This window comes from Falco punctatus (assembly GCF_963210335.1).
Source record: "Falco punctatus genome assembly, chromosome: 1".
NCBI lineage: Eukaryota > Metazoa > Chordata > Aves > Falconiformes > Falconidae > Falco > Falco punctatus.
Genome location: NC_137580.1, coordinates 109,732,980 through 109,751,606, shown reverse-complemented (window position 1 = coordinate 109,751,606; position 18,627 = coordinate 109,732,980). Strand labels below are relative to the sequence as shown.

The 18,627-nt window shown below is 39.3% G+C and overlaps 1 protein-coding gene across 2 annotated transcripts; it reads right to left on the bottom strand.

Moving 5' to 3' along the window:
• Positions 1–1,704: 1,704 nt before the first annotated feature.
• Positions 1,705–18,543, bottom strand: RPS6KB1 (ribosomal protein S6 kinase B1). Of its 2 annotated transcripts, none has more exons than XM_080383585.1 (15): positions 18,336–18,543; positions 15,054–15,103; positions 13,859–13,979; positions 13,428–13,496; positions 12,855–13,002; positions 12,150–12,207; positions 11,044–11,144; positions 10,044–10,134; positions 9,749–9,839; positions 9,333–9,440; positions 8,969–9,031; positions 8,056–8,133; positions 6,290–6,397; positions 5,575–5,687; positions 1,705–5,012 (listed from the first exon to the last, which is right to left on the bottom strand). In XM_080383585.1, exons 1-15 carry the CDS (start codon positions 18,405–18,407, stop codon positions 4,775–4,777), a joined length of 1,509 nt encoding a protein of 502 aa, XP_080239711.1. In that variant the 5' UTR covers positions 18,408–18,543; the 3' UTR covers positions 1,705–4,774. The 2 variants fall into 2 exon arrangements, with proteins under 2 accessions (XP_080239711.1, XP_080239712.1); XM_080383586.1 differs by having other exon boundaries at positions 18,313–18,450.
• Positions 18,544–18,627: the final 84 nt, after the last annotated feature.

The following is an 18,627-nucleotide window of genomic DNA, read 5'->3' as shown; positions in this document are numbered from 1 at the left end:
AGATGAACTAGGAGGGTAGTTACAGATCAAGAAACACGCTACTTTACACATACACCTTTGAAGTATGCAGGGAAATTTGAAAGAAATTAACCTGAACTAAATACTCTTTTGCTATAGAACAGAAGTATTTATAAACTGCTTACTTGAACAGGTAGTTCAGTATCTGAGACAGATACTGCACACTGGAGGAATTAAGGCATCGAGGACTGTATACAAGGCTGTCATTTTTACTAAAAACTATGAAACTAATTCAAAGTATTACACTTGAGGTTAAGAAAAAAAAAAAATCAACACAAGAACTCAACAGTGTCACCTGGCCTGTAAAGCTCAGCAAGACTTTGACAGAGCACAACAAAACACAGTGGCAATGCTTTAAGTCAACCCTGGACTGCTGCTGATGTCTTGGTCTACCACAGAGTAGTAACAAGCCCTTACTAGAAACAAGGGTGACTATTGGTCTGAGATAGGGCCAGGGGAACAATTCTGTCTTTTATTCTCTCTGTGGATGCATTTTTTTTTCCTTTAAGATCCAATGAAAATTATCCAAACCCAGTAATATTATCAAACACATTTTATTAAAAACCGAAGAGCTAAAAAGATATTTTGATCAACCAGTTCAGGTTTACACTTCATAAATGAAACAAGTCGTTCTCATCTTAGTTACAGAGAGGAAAAAAAAAGCAAGGAACTTACATCCATGAATGACATCCTCTCTGCTCCGCTTGTCAGCATCGTGCTATTAGGATGCGACTCTTCCTTATCCAGCCCACTCAGGCTAGGGTAGCTGCCCTGCTTTCCACTCATACACACAGTCACGCAGCACACGTCTGACTCTGCAGGGGACAGAACAGAGAAGAGGATGACAAATGGCAATCAACAGCCACTTTTTAAGAGCCCAAGAACCAAGGTGAAGGTACCAGCCCCTGGCAAGACAGATTGATCAGAACTAGCATCTGTGTGGTCCTTTAAGTTCTAAGCAGAATTCCTCCTCCCTCCCTTTCCCTTTAAAGCTGTCATGAAAGACAACGATTTAGATGCAGTTGTACTTAGGGCCTACCTACTTCCTAAAATAAAATTTAAAAAAAAATAGGTCACTTGGATTAGCATATGTTTAAATTTGCATTTAGTTGCTATTCACATCCGTCTTATTCAGCAGTTGAATATATTTAGTTCCAGTAAACTGTGAAAGATGAAAAACAGAATGGGGATTACCTTTATTTCTACTAAGGCAGCTCAAGTCTGTTTCTTGACGGCAGCTACAAAGCCAAATTAATCTAGAAGAGAACGATCTGTACACGTTCATGCATAGGAACTGTATACAGTGTACCATCAAGGATCTGCAGGAAGAATATTTAAGTAATTTGCCTTGTTCTTAGTAGCTTCTCTTCCTTTACCCCTTAGGGAAAGGATGTCCCTGTAAACTGGGGGAAGCAAAGGAAAAGGCAACTCTCCTGCTGTAGAGAGAGAATTTTTAAAAAACACCAAATCCCAAGCATCTGTCCTAAGAACAGTAGCAGTCTCCCTCAGTGTTTGATGCACTTTTTGATTAACAGTAAGAGCAGGTTGGGAGTTATTACAAAGAGAACAGACCCAAAGTAAACATCCGCTGTATAATCAGAGTGGACTCATATTAAATGTTCTCCAGCAGTTCAGCTTTTAAATAGCAAAACCCAAAAAAAAGGGATATTCAAAAGAACAATTGACTCATTTATTTTTATCTTTTATTATGAGCTAATACCAGGATGACATTCAAATGTCAGATGGCACAATTAAGACAGTCTTGGTAGGAATTATTCCAGCATTCCCAAAATTACAATTTAGTACACGAATGGCATCAAATGTATGCATCACTCCCACAGAGAAAAATTATGAAATTCTGAATATCTTATACCAGAATAGTTTCTGCATCAAATGGGAAAAGAAAAACTGCTGGTAACACAGCTGACCTATAAACCTTTTGTGATAATGACCTGCAGAACAAAATATTCCCCTATTTAACATCTAGTAAAAAAAAATATGACTTTTGTTCAAGTTTAATACTTTTATATGGTTAGCCACAACAGGTATTAACCTCAGTTTTACTATATTTTTGTAATGCTACAAAAATCCTATAAAATCAAATTATAGTGAATTTTTCAGTGATTATAATTAAAAAAGCGCAGCTTGTACAAAATAAAAAAAATAAGATTCTATACTCTAATGAAAAATTTAAGACATTTTTAAATGAACGAAAGAAAGCACTTGTTAAGCTCTCCAATATTCAATGCATTCTGCACTTATCTGAAATAGCCAGACAGGAGCTAGATCTCCACTCCCCTTAGTTCACGACTAGTAATTTTGACACTATTATATATATATATAGAGGATCTATGTCTGATATTTTTACAAATAAATACAGGATAAACCATATTGCATAGTGTGTGCTTGCTGTCCGAGTCACACTCCAAAAGTTTCACAGTTATGGTAGGGAATTAAACTTATAATCTATGGGATGAAACAATGACAGTACATGAAATTTACTTTTAAAACAAATGATTTCTATTTGTAATGAGCAGTGAACTCAGACAAACAACTCTTGCCATTCTTGCCAGCCATATTAAACCAATTCTACTGGACAATTAAATCCAGCCAACCAAAAAGCAACTGTTAGCTGTAACTAGGACCAAGAGAGATCTGCCTCCCAAGAAAAAAAAAAAATTAAAAAAAAACTAAGTTCCTTTTTACCCAGTAAACATGTTAGGAAACCTATGTTAACGAGTGGCACAGAGAGGCACAGCTTGAAGTGCTGCGTATTTGCAAATATGCATAAGACAAACACACGAGCACTTGGATTTCGGTTTCACAACATGTCACCCGTGGCCACATTACCAGATGAAAAATGGCAATCTTCCAGTACGATTTGTGTCACTATAAGGTAACTTGCTTTTCCTTATAAATCTAAAAAATGAAGTTTCCCAACAAAAGTCTTATCAGGAAGAAAAATAACATACTAATTTTGCTCAATCATAACCATCTTTTTTGTTGGTTCATTGTTACTATCAACAAGGTATTGATGAATCCTTCTGACTTGCAAATTTTAAAAAAGAGCACTCTGATTGGATTCAACATTGTTAGAGTTTTATGGCTTGGATCCTATGGCTCAAAAAGATTCAGTATACACAGAGTAAGCAGAATCTATAAAAAAATCCCTACTATTGTGAAACACTAGAAGTAGACTTTGCACAGTTTGACTAAAGATAATGCAACGTGTGGCAGGCAAAAAGTGACAGGACTTGTATGCAGTTGCATGATCATATACACACACACGCACACACCATACACACTCTAACTAGTGTAAAGCTCTGCAGATATTAACCCTTTCACCAGCTATGTTCATGGAAATGCTTTCTTTAAGGCAGGAAGTATTTTAAGTAAGGTAAAGTTACCTTTATTTTATTCTTTGTACCTGTAAGTCATTTGTACAGATTGTGACAATTTCAAAAACATAAATAGTGTCCTTAGAACATGTTTCCTAAATTAAGTTGCTAAAGTTCTGACCCACTGTGGAAGACATTCACTGAAAGGCCATTTAACACTTTTCTCATACAATCAGCAAACTTATTGCCCCAGCATAGAAAAAAATGTTGCTAAATTTAGAAATGTATAATGGCAGGGAACTCCCATAAGCAAAGTATGTAAAAAAAAAAAAAAAATCCTCAAATTCTTACCCACTGGTTACAAAAAGTTTTATCACCTTATACTATGTAGAATTCGTGTATGTTTCCTGTGGTACTTCCTATATGTTTCTAGTGACCTTGTATTCCGATGCACTTTTTCCTGATCTTTTATATGGGTAAGAATCTGAACGTCTTCAGCTGTCTCCGTCTAAGGACTAGTGTATACAAAAGTGATGTTTCCCAGTGAAATGTCTGCTGAGGACAAGGATGAAATAAGCAGGACATGTATGTGAGCCCATGGCTTCCAGTTAAGCCTAGAACATAGCAGCATTGCCGTTTGATTAGATCCGTTTGTCTTTGCAGGAACAGGTATTTCAGCTGGGTAAGCAAGTGAAACCGTTTTCTCCCACCCCACATTGCCAAGCTGGTAACTGAGTGATTTGCTTATTGATTTGTTCTTTCGTGAGGAGAAAAATCAGAACTAGAGCCTTTACTTTCTTCACAGCAACCAATTCTGCGGTTTTAATTTTGGGATACTTTCCATAATGAGCTGAATCAAAAAGTCTATTTGAAAAATATATTTTTTTTATATATATAAAAAACTCATTATGTTTTGAATGTGAAATACCAATTAATTTTATCTTTCATCTTTGATTCCACCCCATTGTAGGAAACAGCTTAACCAAGCTTGCATGCTAATTATTCCTCAGACGCAAGCATAGAGGCATTTCGTACTTTGCCTAGTGAAAGGGCTAACCCTCCTGGACACATTCACAACTAGACCAGTGATTCTGAAGCAACATCCTGACCCTTAATACTGTCAGTTTCAAGCTATCAAGCTGAAAAATCCTTGATAAGGTGAGAAGATGTCACTGCGAATCAGTTAGATGATGTGCCTAGAGTTCTGCAATACCATTTTCTAAAGTTTTTTTATGCACCATTGATTGACAGAAAAAAATCTGTTTTTCTTTGCTTTCCAAGTCGCTCTGTGCAATGACTGACTCTTTGATACTGTCACTTTTTAAAAGTAAACCATACAAGCCCTCATATTTCAACTTCAAGGGGGCTTATGTCCATTCTTTGTTTTCCACCTTCAAAGGCTTAAAAAAATTGTGTTGTCATAGATTCATGCGCAAGTGCTCTGGTCGTTTGGAAATCATGGGAAAAGCTTGTTTTTTATATGGCCCAGAGTTTGGTTGCCGGATTGGAAGTGGTGCAGAGGCCTCTCCACAGACTGTCACATCCATTTGTTCTATTCCGCTTGTCTCCATTGGATATTCCACAGGTGTCTGAGTATTTGATGCGCTGGCAGAAGCACCTCTTCCCCAGAACTCCCCAGGGGAAAACTTTACAGGGCTTTAAAACAAGAAATACAAAAATCAGAGATGAAGATACACACAGCACCAAGGTATGTCCTTTACTCTCTGCAGGAAGCTGAACTCAAATGCCTATTGAGAAGCATTTGTAATTCTTCCTTCCACTTCCAGAAGTCTGAGAAAGTTTCCATGTCTAGCTTCTACAATGGTCTCTTGTAAAGTAAAATTCTCTCATGTGAGCAGTGAGAATCTACGTCTAGATGATTGCAGGAGGAATTTTCTGTACTAGCATGATTCTTTAGCGGCACATAAGTACTTAGGATCTTCTGAAAGAGTTCTAGAGCAATGGTCTACCAAAGTCACCAGCCTGTGAGGCTGTATCAGCACTGAACAGCAAGCAAATTAGTACTTCTTGTGCTGCCAAACACCACGGATTTGTCTCTAATAACAGTAAAACAGGATCAATGCTGCACTTCTAATGAAGTGATGGGCTTACTGAGAAGAAATGCCACGTTTTTTATTTCTAGTGCAGATCTATTTCAACTACTTGCCAAAAAGTGTAATACACAAAAAAAAGAAAAGAAAAAAAAAATCAAAGATACCTGACTGGCGTCCTAGGGCTACCTATGAATCTGCGAGGTGATCGAATTTTTGGTTCAAAAGAAAATTTCTCTTTTACGCTTTCAAGTACAGATGGAGCCACATATGTAAAACCCTGCAAAACAGGAATGAATGCACTGTAACTTACAGGCAAGATTTACTTTGATGATCACTTCTGCAGTTATGATAAGCATGAAATAGTAAATGAGAATTACAAAAAGGAGGATTAAATGTAGATATATAAACTTCTACTCACTGCTTGAAGCAAACAGCAGGACTTCAGGGAGTTCCTCACCCAGGTGCCTGCACACCCCAGATACCTCTGCCCAGATCAGATTCCCACAGGCATACTCAATGTAATTAATTTTGATCTATAGAACCGACATTGTCCTCTCTGCATGAGTATGAAAGCAATCACATGTCCATGGTTCACAATGCAACTATGAATTAGAATGCTGACATTTCAGAAAGCAAGCAACATTTGTTGGCTCGTTTATCTATAAAAAGAAAATGTCAGCAACAATCAAATGAAGTATTTTCAAAGCCCTTAAAAATTTCAGACCTGCTGCAGAACATGTGTTTAAAATTAAAGAGTTTGCTTCAAGCATCAGGTCTTAAAGATTCCCTACAAATATTTTACCTGAAATGCCCTACTGTTTCCAGTTAACACAACATACCTCTCTACAGTCATCACACACTCTTCCCTGGCTCACTTACCAGAAAGACCTGGTTGGCACTTTCACTGAGAGTAGAGTCATCTGGGCTATCAACAGGTGTCTGACGTGTAAACTTTGAATCAAACTGGCTCACATCCTCTTCAGATTGCTTTGCAAAAACAAAATGATTAAGGGTTTATATTACAGATATCAACCAAATGGCTTAGCGGTGATCAGTGTAGCCTCTGGATGGAGTTCATTCCATAGGTTTTTGGCAGAGCTCTGCTGTAGTAAAACCCTGGAGTGGTGTCGGAATCCTGTCGCTGCCAGTGGGAGGTCACTATGGGCACTGACACTGAGAAATAAAGGCAAGGGGGAGGGGCAAAAATTATGGATCAAAAAGGAACATAAATTAAAAAGATGCCTTTAAAAAAAAATCTCAAATTACAAACAAAATCTTTTAGAAATACAATGCCAGCTTCTTGCAAGTTTAGCAACCAGTATAGAACAGTTGCAACTACTAGCTTTTGGCAGCCTCTCCAGATAATTTCATCCTGGTTTTGCACATAGAGAAGTGATTACACTGTGAGGGATAGGTGACAGCTCTGGAGTAAGTGACTATGGAGAGTATTTATAATTCAGCCAAAGAACAACAGACATAATTCCAAGATCCTTTCTCTCATTCCTACGAAAAGGCAGTATGTATTCTGCAGGCCTTCATGCAACCATGGAAGCATGTTTTCAAAAACCATCTGGTTTGTACACATAACTTTCATAAAACTTGCTAATAGCAGAAGAACCCAAAACTATCTTCAGATAATTCATTTGGAAATATCAGTCTTGTGTCATTCTGAATTTCATTCAAAACTGTGAGGAAAAAAGGGTCTGGAGCCCCCAAGCTGTAGTATGCTCAACATTAGTGATGCCCAAGTCAGTTTAAAGTGAGATTTTTAGTAGTCAGGATCTATCAGGGTGGCAGTACCCACTGCTGCTGTAGCCCACTGTATCCGGGGTGGGGTGGGTGGAGAAAGACAGACACCCCACACCATCAAAATATAACATAGGATAATAGAAGCATATTCATTACATCACTGGTTTGAGGTAAGCTTTAATTACTGCCTATAATAGACAAGATGCATTGTAACTATTAATAAGCAAACATACAAAATGCTTACTTAGGTGATTTCATTTACTTTTGCTTAGCAACTATTTATCATCTTAGTTTCATCCCAGTACGGGCTTGCTGTATAATGTTTAGAAACAGGACTTCAGAGAGAACTGCACTTGCAAGTCTGTTTAACCTACAGATTAGAAGCAGGAGGAATTAAAACTGCAGCAGAACCTTCTTCCTCCAGAAGACTTAACAGAAGGATGAATTAGCTTCTAGCTGATTTTTGCCACCTTCTCACATTAAAAAAGCAAGATCCTATTCCAGTGATGGATGAGCACCATGACCACAGAGTAATACAACAAAACAGCATGCTCATGACAGCCAGTATTTCATACTGTGTGAAGACTTAAACAGTTGGGGTTTTTTTAATGTTGATACAGCTTAGTTCTCAGAAAAAAAAAAAAAAAAAAAGAGAAGAAAAAAATCAGTCTGCATCAGGCAGTATATCTGGCAGATCAGGTGGCAGATCTGCCATCTCTAATTTGACAAGCGTGGATCTGAGAACCAGTAACATCAGTTGAACTGTTTTGAAGTACCAGAAAACCATGGCCCTCCAGTTTGTAAGAGTGAACATTTCTAAGTTTTAGATTCCACATTGTTTTAAGACCTTTCCTAAAGGCATACGAGTAATATCTCACAGCACTCTGAGTACATACCAATAAGGGTTTAAAAGGAGGTTCCACCTTTCGTGCCAACAGCTCATCCCAGTTAATGTGTCTGAAGAACGGGTGAGCCTACAAGAGTCAGCAATAGCACAGAGTCATGATCCGCCTTTTGGGTATAAATCACAGCAATTTAAGAATGAGGCATGTTCTTTTCAGACCATTCTCTGTGGTGTCTTCCTTTCCGAAATCACATATGGGTCTAGTATAATATAATCTCCAGCACTACATCAGAGAAGCTGGAAGAGCTGAAAATTGATACCATACCTCCAAGTCAGACAACATACATCCCTATCATGTTTTCCTTGAAAGTATTAGAAAAACCAAGTTTACATGCAAAATACCTCTACATTTTTCAACTTTAACTCAGATATCTAAAAATAATGACAAAACACTGTATTAATGACAAATTATCAGAACTGGGTAATAAGAAGGACTCTCTAACACATTATTAATCTCGTCACAAAAAAAAAAAATCAAGCTGGAAGCAACAGGAACTAAGCCTCTGCCTTAACTTTTCACTGCGCAACACTGAGTGCAAACTAACAACACTGTTCCCTTGAAAGAGCTGCACTAAATCCAAGGGCTGGCAGTTATTTTATCGGACTGCTAGAGTATCATTGCCTTTAGATAGTTGCCTGTACAATTAGCATTGTGCAACTGCAGAAAAGATCCACTGGAAGACAAGAGTTAAAGAATAAAAAGTAATTTTCAAATCTCAAATTATCAAATAGGTCGACAGCTGCTTTTGTGAAGCTTTAAAGCATTCAAATTTGCATCAGCTGTCACATGTGGCTGCCTTTTCGCTCGTTACACTTCAACAGATATACTCTCCTTCCCTGATGCACCCTCAAAGCTTTTTTATTTTCAATGCACTAATACAGGTATTCTTGAGTTCCAAAGTTACCTGAACTTCTCCAGCATCTCCAGGACCAGCTCCTAGACGTGAGGCAGCATTTCTTTTTAGCAGCTTAATGAGAAATAACATCCAAAAGAGCAAAATTAGTTATGCCGTTATGACTAGGCTAGTTCTGACATGAATCATCATTTGAATGAATACCATGCAGAATGATTACAGAACAATCAGAAAAACTGCACTAACATTAGAAAACAATTGTATTTGCAAGGAAAATCACCTTCTGTACCACACAAAACAAGGCTGGCTGACTTCGTAATAAGTCCAGACTTGGACTGAATAGCCATAGTGGTACCATTGTAATATTTCTGTTTTCTACATACGCACGTAGTACTGACATTCATTAAAATTCTACCTTTTTAAGCAGATCTCTGGCTTCTTGTGTGAGGTAGGGAGGCAAGTTGAGTTTACACTTGAGAATCTTGTCGATTGTTTTCTTTCTGTTCTCCCCAGTGAAAGGAGGCTAGAAAGCACCATTGTAATGGGAGGAAAAATGGGACTCATTCAGATCTTTTATTTGTGTACACAGAACTCACTTCAGTATTTTATAAAGCAGATAAAATTACTGCAAATGGGACTTTTAAATAAGTGTTTGGATGAGAGCATCTTCACAACTGTAGCCAACATAAGTGTAGCTGTAGTTTAGTTATTTCTTACTTGCAATCTGTATATATACAAATACATACGTATTTATACATGCATCCGAATTAGAATACAGGTAACTACAAAATCTATGAAGAGAAATACATGCAATTATAACTGTGCACCTACTGCTCCAGTCAGCATGTCATACATTAATGCCCCCAAACTCCACCAGTCCACAGCACGATTATGCCCACTCCTCATCAAGATTTCAGGGGCCCTATAATCAGAAAAATTGAAAATACAAAAGTATTTTAACAAGCTTAATAACTAATTCTGACTACTAGTTTCCAAACAAAACCACATTTATCAAGTAAAATTTCCCTAAGTGACTGAACATATGGACCATTAGTTGAAAAAGGCAAAATTTAGCCATTACCCCCCAGACCAGAGTAATACTTTTCTATTTCATCATGCAGCTCACATGTATTCAATTGTTCCACAGAATGTGTGTGTGACTGTTCCATCGTGAATAGATTCTTTACATAATCCGAAGTCAGTCAATTTTACATGACCTGAAATTAAATATATAAAATTTAAGACTTGCCAGAATTCTGACATTTGTATAAGTAACATTAAAAAATAGGAATTTTTAACATGAATATGTAATAACTCTGAACCACTTCCAGATACCTTCAGTTGTCTGACAAAGCAATACAGCTATAAAACAGAATGAGGTAATCACACTTACAGATAAAACCTCTGCATTATACCTGCATAAAAAAGTGCTTATTCACATATAGACAAAAGTATTTAAATACAAAGATTGCGGAGCATCATTCAGACAAGAAGGCAGGCTATCAAATTTTACCGCTTGCTTCAGAGTTCAGGTAACAACCTTCAACACATTGTAAAGTGCCCTGAATAATTCAGTACAAAGACCTGGACTAAGTAAGTTGTTTAAGATAGCATGAAAATACTGGATGGTACAGATTGCCAGACTCAATCAGTGTCATATGGGCAACGTAAAAACACATTCCGGAATAGCTACTACTGACAGGTAAAGCGTCAACAGCTCAGTCAGTCATTTCAGCTACGGATGAATTGGCACCCTACCTAAACTGCCCTTCCTAACAAATGTCTTCAGTCAGCCCCACTGACTAAAATGTCACTGAGAGTACACTGAAGACACAGATCTTTATGCACTTTACAATGACCAGCAGAAGAAAAAGTCCAGAGCTGCAGAAATAGCAGGTCAACCATTAAAAAAAAAGTCTGTGTGTACACACGGAGCCTGCTGTGGCCTATTAAAGTCCAAGAACCTGTATTTAAGGGCAGGCAATTAGCTTTGGCAATTCTTCAGTTATACCAGGAGTGATAATAAACATGCCATTGTTCTAAGGAAATTCATGTAAGAGAAGTGTTGTGACCTTTGAAGAACTGTTTTCAAATGACTGGCAACGCAACTGTTACTATATTTCTACCTTGGTGATTAAGCATGATGTTTTCTGGCTTCAGATCACGGTAGATGATTCCTTTTTGATGCAAATGCCCCAGTGCCATTGAGATTTCTGCCAAGTAAAAGCTGAAAGGAAACATATGCCACAAAATTAGACATATCCAATCATGCAAAGCATCTTAAGCACTAAGACTATTATGTACATAGCAACAGTTCCTTGAAAGTATCATTAGAAGTGTATGAGAGAATAAATGAGAGAAACAACGATGCCTTTGAGGTTGGTTTGCCAAAAGGCACACAGACTCCACACTGAACTAAAATTACGCCATTAGCATTAGGTTTTCCTGTTCAGTAGCTGTTTTGCGAATATATTTGGAGGAATCTGAATCTACCAGTTAGTGGTTAAAATATGCTTCAATCTGTACTACTACGTCTGGATGGCAAAACTGAAGAAGGGAGAAAAAAAAAAAAAAGAAGCTAAGAAGGTAACCAGCAGCACCCAGAATGCTATCTGTGGAACAGTATTACAGCCCCATATGGACATCAAAGCTTTCCTAAGGCACTATCGGGATGCACTGTGGGAAGATACGACTGTATTCAGTTGTGTGAAGCTTAATCAATAAGGGATAATTTCGAGCTGTTTATATGTAAAATATCACTACTCAGAAGGCTTTTTCTCTTTCATTAGCTTAATTGCTTTTATCGCTTCACAGATTTGATCATTAGAATACAGTCATCACAGCGACTTGGAAATTCTGTAACCGGCTGGTCAAATTGTGCGTGGACCAATAACAAAAAACCCCCCACCAAAACCTACATTTACAGCAAGTCTTTCACAGTCTTGTCTTCAACACCTAAACCACCTCTTCTACCACAGCCCTATGGATTATAGCCTCACTCAGCAACCAGCAATGGACCGTCTTCTGTAGTTAGACTGGAATTACACCAGCACAAACTGGCAAGAATGGAACACATACATCTTCCCAAAACCCAGTTAACTGCTTTTTTCACTGGACTGTGAAATGAATGAGTAGTTATATGTAGTTTTTCAAGTCAGAGTATACAGTTTAAGCACTTGGAAAAAAAACCCCACACCTGAAACTATTAATTTACCAAAATAGTTTCACTTACCAAGCTGTGTCTTCCATAAATATCCCTTCTCTCTCTAACTGCATAAATAGTTCTCCTCCTGTCATAAGAAAAATGAGGTTATACTCTATTATAAAGTATCATTTTTAGTCAGTCAAACTCCCATTTTCTAGAAAAACTATAAGCAACAGGTATTCTGCTCTACAAAAAGTCGTTTCACAAAAACCAGCTGAGAACTTATTCCTCTAGCAACCTAAAGAAATGGCAGAAGAAATCAAAAGAAATCAAAAAAAATCAAAAGAATTGCTCAAACAAACAGCAGCATTTCTGTCCCTGTTTCTGCTGTTGTTATAGCTTGAGCAAATTGCTCCTAACCTGCATTTGTTTCCCTGTCTATGAAATAAAGATAATACTTCCCTGTTTCACAGAGACCCTGCAAGGACTAAAACCTCAGGTATTCCTACACAGAATCTAAGACTAACATACAGGAATTAAAAGCCTGATGGAAGAAAGGTATTAAAAACCCTCCTCTCCTGTACTGTCATGAAAAGTAACTATTTTATGCTTCATTCATCTTTATTGTATTGAATTAGAAGGTTTATGTATGTTATTCTATGTATTTTTACTAATCCATTTTACATTTTTAAGGTACCATCCCAATAGCTGCGTGGCCTTTTAGACTGAGAAATCCAAATTCTCAATTATATAAGATACCAAGAAGCAGTTAACAGAATTTCACATACTGACCACTGAGATACTCAAGGATGAGGTAGAGTTTTCCACCGGTCTGAAAGGCATAAATTAAGTCTACAATGAAGGGATGTTTCACTTCCTCCAGTATATTCCGCTCTGCTTTTGTGTGAGCTGTATCCTTTGCATTCCTTACAATCATTGCCTACAAAAAGCAGAGATACGTGAGCACAAGAACATGCTAAACAAGACAGGTTTTCATATTTAGTTCAATCCTGAGTTTACTAAACCACAACACTATGTGTGAGTCAGCAACAGCATAAAAAAGAAAATTTCTCCACATACATAACGTGAGAGTCTTTTTGTGGAAGTTTAAGTCTTTATTTCACAGAATTACACAGTAATTTAGGTTGGAAGGGACATCCCTACCTATTTAAACTAGCTGCGAAGAACACCACAGACAGAAAAATTTAAAGTTTAATTCTAATTCCAACCGTACCTGTTGGGTTTTTTTTTCAGGTATCAGGTTTATTTTTAGGTATATTAAGTAATTAGGTAATTGTAAAAGCTAAATGGAGGGATAGATTTTTTTAGATTTAGATACCAGTGAAATGTGAACGTTTAGGTTACCTTTTTAAGAACTTTCATGGCAAATATTTTCCCGGTGTTTGCTCCAGTTACTTTTCGTACTTGAAACACCTATACAACACCGATACAAAAGCAATCACATATTGCAACCACATTAACCATCGTAAATTAAAAAACCAACGTTCTGCAAAAGAGAAATGTGATCCCTACAAACTGCAACGCTGCCTGAAGGAGAAGAGCTAGTGACCTGAACCAGAACCAGTTTGGGACATTTCTACTGCCACCAGCCGGTGCGGCTCTGCCGGTCACCAGGCTCCCACAACACCAGCCCTAGCAGCCCTGAGGTTACCTTCTGGTAGAACAAACTTTTCAGAAAACAGGACGGGAAGATTAAGCCTTGCCAAAGGCAGCGAGTGAGAGCTTTAACCGCCTTCAGTGTAATGGATTTACTTCCGTAGAAAAGAGTTCCTTACCTTTCCATAGCCACCTTTGCCAAGTACGCGCAGTAACTCAAAGCACTCTGGTCGGATCTTTTCTGGACCTCTGTTTACACTAGTCTCTGAAATCTCAAATTTTTCACAATGTTCCATGCCACTGGATAAAACCAAAACAAGCATATAAGACTACCTGACACTCAAAAACAATCAAATGAAAGCAAGCAAGCAAATTACTTTCTGAAAAGCATACAGTATATCTGACATAACTGAATGACTTCTTTGGACATTTGGAGAACTCCCAGCACCAGAAATTTTACTTAGGTGTGTTGCAGTAAGTTGCAACTTGCACAGAAAAGATTGCCTGCAAATTTTGGGGGGTTATACTATCAGGATTTCCCTCAAATTCCTTCATTTTAATGCACAATAAATCCCTGTATTACACCAGAATTAAGTTTAAAAGACTAAAGCCTCAAACTGACTTAAGATATTCCTACAAGACCTCAAGCAAAGGCAAGGGTATAAGGCGTGTTGAAGTTTCAGATCACATTCAGCAGCCCCAACAGGCACAGTAAGACTTCTGTAACACAAATATTTTGCAGAGAAAGCTGTAACAAGAAAGTCTCACAACTCTAAACATGCCACAAAAGATGACTGATTCAAAATTTAATGATGCATCTAAATTATGCTACAGTTCTGCAAAAGACTTAACAGATTGATCCTCTTCAACGTAACTGAACTGTTTTAACTATCACTGCTTTCTTCTCACAACATGGTATGCTGAAACAAACTGGAAATCTATAAATGAAGCAATGCCAAACGTAGCCATCTCCTGAACATCAAATCAGAATTTCTGAATTCTCATCTGCTACAGACTGTTATGCAAATCTGCAACTGGAGCCTTTATAAAAAGAACAGAACGTACAATGTGCTGCAGACAGGGCATCAGATTCATATTACAAATACTATTCAAGTACAAGAGATATATTAGGAGAAACAAGGATTGAAAGACAAACAGCAAGTTTTGCCAGAGTTGTTTTTATTATTATTATTTTTATTTTACTTCAAGATACAATTCACAAATTTTAATGTGAAGAAATAGTGAAACGACTAGAAACAACTCAAAATTGAACAAGAATGACAAAATTTTCTATTTAACTTAACAATGTAACAAAATTAGAAGTCATATGTAGCTCGCATGAATGATACAGAACATTTTCTAGCAGCAACTTACAGGTCATATTGGCCAACTCCTCCATGGTCCATGCTCTCACTTAATTGACCCTGAGGATGGGAGGGGTAGAAGGAAGATTAATTATAACGGAAGAAAAAAAGAAGTGTTCAAAGTAAATGGACTGATGTGTTTTACAACTTCTTAAATTATATAGATATAAAAATAATTTTATATAGAATTAGTTTATAGTATATAATTAAATAAATCTAAAGGTCAGGAATAATAAGTTATCAGCAGAAGACAAAGAAATCTGCAAAATTCTGTGCAAGACCTGCAATACTTCCACATATCTCAAACAGGGACACAGAGAACCAACCACCTTCACCCCGCCACATTGTTATTCAACCACTTCAGTATTAGAGGTAACAGTTTCACAGACACAAATTTTGAATTTGAAAAATGTTAAGGTACTGCATTTTTCTTTACAGTTGCTCTTACAAAATCCTCATTCAATACTATGCAAATTGGAACGTAAAGATTATGTGAATAGATGAACTGGGATTCATATGTACTAGAACCAAATAATCTATTGGGAAGTTTTTATTATTCTATTGGCAATCTTTACTCTGATGTTAAATACCTTTTCTGGACAATAATCATTCAGATAGATTAACGCAAGCAAATATTACTGAAGAAGGTTCAAGCGCTTCAGCATCAGAACTAGTCATCGTTAAAGAATGTAGTTAATTCTGAAGAGGTATTTTCTTCAGAGGATTTTCAACTTGATCCCTTATGCAAGATAATACTTCACTGTAATTGTGGCTCTACAAGGCCAAAGAAGTGCAAACCAAGCAGACAGCTGGAATGAATACAAATAGAATTGAATGGCCATGCTTCTAACAAGCTTTAGGTTATACCTTAACATTTTTATTTTAAAAAATATGTACATAAAATAACAACTGCAAATTAGTGAGAAACAGCCCGGAACCTACAGACTGAATACCTATCTACTGAGTGACGTGTGAAATTCAGAGAAACAGAACAAAAAAAAACCCCAAAACACACGAGATCTGCAAAAAGCAGACCATGCCAAGGAGTGCATTTTCAAATATTATGTAAGTAAAAAAACTAACCAAAGAAAATCAGAAACTTTCAATAGCTTCCAAACCATTTAAAGTTTACAGAGGCTGCTTTATTTTGGTCAGTGATCTAGAGGGGAATTTAACTGCTGGTTCCAGCTACGGTTTCAGCTACTAGCACCACAAGCAATTATGGAGTCTAAAAGTTCAAGTTTGTTTCCAGCTGAGAGAGTTCCTACCTCATGTCCTCTCGATAACATTTATTAGAGAAATCCAGCCTATTGACATCTGTTTCACAATAAAACCCACTAAAGCTACCCTTGACCCTACCGTTAGATGCCAACAAACCAAATAAAAAAAAATAATATTCAACAAACACTGAAAATAAACACCCATCATGTTCGTAAAGCAACTTCTCAAGTTACCCAATGGTTCTGGCAAAGCTGACACATGCTTTTCTTGCCCTTCTGAACTATGGTTTTTATTTTCAGTATTAACTTGAACAAAATTCACAATAGACACTGTTCTGCTATTTTCAGGATTTTTTCTCATTTCACAAAACCAAGAAACGCAATGGTGATCTGGCTGGGAGGCGATCAGTCCTTCGGTCCATGCACGCTGTTTCATTTATTACAAACACAAAAATGAAGGCTGCTTTTTTCATCATAATAATTAGTGCAAACAACCATATGGCTTATGAGCAAACACTCCATTGAAACAATTTTTCAGATTTTCTAGAATGGCCACAGCTATTCAAAACTCCAACTGCTCTGCTCTTGCTACTATTAGGCTTATAGCTTCCAGGAGGCATCAGGGGCCAGCACCACAGAGATCAGACAAGACAGTTCAGCCTTTACACCTTGCTCACTTCAAATGTAACGACCTCAGGTGCTCCAGCTGCAGTGTCTTTCTGATCCTTCTAAAACACGCACAATGCCTACAGAGATAACTGTCAGTGAAACATTTTTCCCCTTCTGTGATCCTGACACTTCCCCTTCTTTCCTGCTCTTATGTTCCCTGCTTTTCAGTTCCATTTTGATTTCAAGTCCATTCGCACCCTCCTTTACCTGTTTGCCAAAAGGCACCTGAGAACCAGATGAGGTTGCCAAGGTGCCTTCAAGTCCACAGCTGCATGATTAAAAACAGTCACTGCCATTTTTTACAACCCACAATAACTAATGAACTTCTAAAACTGTTCCCTGAGATTGAATTATTGGAACACGGGGGAGCACAAATCCAACTTTCTTGCCACCCCACTTCGGATCTGTTCTTGGCAGCATTAACAGAGTGATGCAAGTGACATTTTTTTAAGCCAAGTACTTTATTGATTATTGAGGTGACAGTGCTTTTTCCTGCGGGTTGAGAAATGGCCAAGCCTTCAGCTGTCAAAGAATGTCTCTACAACTTATACGTAGCACGGGGATCCCAACCGCGACGCAGAGTATCTGGTTATCTCCAAGACTTCAAGACCGACATTAGTATTTAAATAGCAAAAAATAAATGTGGTAGCGGTTTAAGCAACAGTAAATATTTAATAAGCAAGAGTATCAAAAACAAACAGCACTAGAAAAATGCGAACAGGGATCTTGTAACAAGATTCCTCCAAAGCCTGAACTGGATCTAGATGAGCACTGCAAAACGACAGACTACAGGCTGCAGGGGGAAGCCTTTGGGAAGCAGAGATGGGAGAGGCACGGACAGGCGCCCAACGCAGCACGGTGAAACTTTGCTTTTAATTTTGGCGCTAGAGCAACGACATTATGCAGTGCCAGAAAGAAAGCCCTTCTGCACCGACGTTACAACATGTGACGATTAAAAAAAATAATAAAAAAAATAGACACACACACACACAGAAAAAAACCCACCCCACCGCTGCGGCACTTGGCTGGGAAACCCATCGCACAACTTCCACGGGAGGGGGCTCCCGGAGCGCGGCGACCCGCGCCCGCCCGCCAGGCGGCCCTGCCCGCACCCGCAGCCGCCACGGCAGCCCCCGGGCGCACTGGAGGCCGCCGGGCGCCCCAGGCCTGGCCGGGCCGGGCGCAGGCTCCACCGCCCCCCCCGGGCAGGGCGCGGCCGCCTCACCTGCGCGGCCCGGGCCGGCAGCCGGCCCCGCGCTCCGCCTCGCCCGGCCTCCCGCGCGGCCCCGGCCCGGCCCGCCCCCGCCGGCAGGGCGCCCGCCGGCCGCTCCCGCCCCTCACGCCTGCCCCTGGCGCCGCCGCTCCGCTCCCGCCCCGCACCGGCTCGGGCTGCCGCCTCTCACCCCCTCCTCCAGCTCCTCGTCCGAAGCCGCCTCCTCAGGCTGGTCCAGGTCGATGTCGAACACGCCCGCCATAGCGCGGGTGCGAGCCGCGGCGCCGCCGCCCCTCCCTGGCTGCGCTGGCTGCACGGGGCCCGGGCCGCCTCATGGGCCCGCACCCCCCAACTCCACCACGGCCGCCATCACCGGCTGCCCGGCCCCAGCGCGCCTGCGCCCCCGCCCCGACTCCGGCCGCCGCGCAGGCGCACGGCCCCTTCCGCCGGCGGCCCAAGCATGCGCGGCGGGGCCCCCGCCG

Excerpts from the sequence above, each read along its gene's own strand:
- RPS6KB1 (XM_080383585.1), bottom strand. The coding sequence starts at position 18,407 with ATGGCGGGCGTGTTCGACATCGACCTGGACCAGCCTGAGGAGGCGGCT. Across the intron at positions 15,104-18,335 it reads ACGAGGAGCTGGAGGAGGGG|GGTCAATTAAGTGAGAGCAT; the intron begins GTGAGAGGCGGC and ends TCCCATCCTCAG. Across the intron at positions 9,032-9,332 it reads CCAGAGATCTGCTTAAAAAG|CTGCTAAAAAGAAATGCTGC; the intron begins GTAGAATTTTAA and ends TTTCTCATTAAG.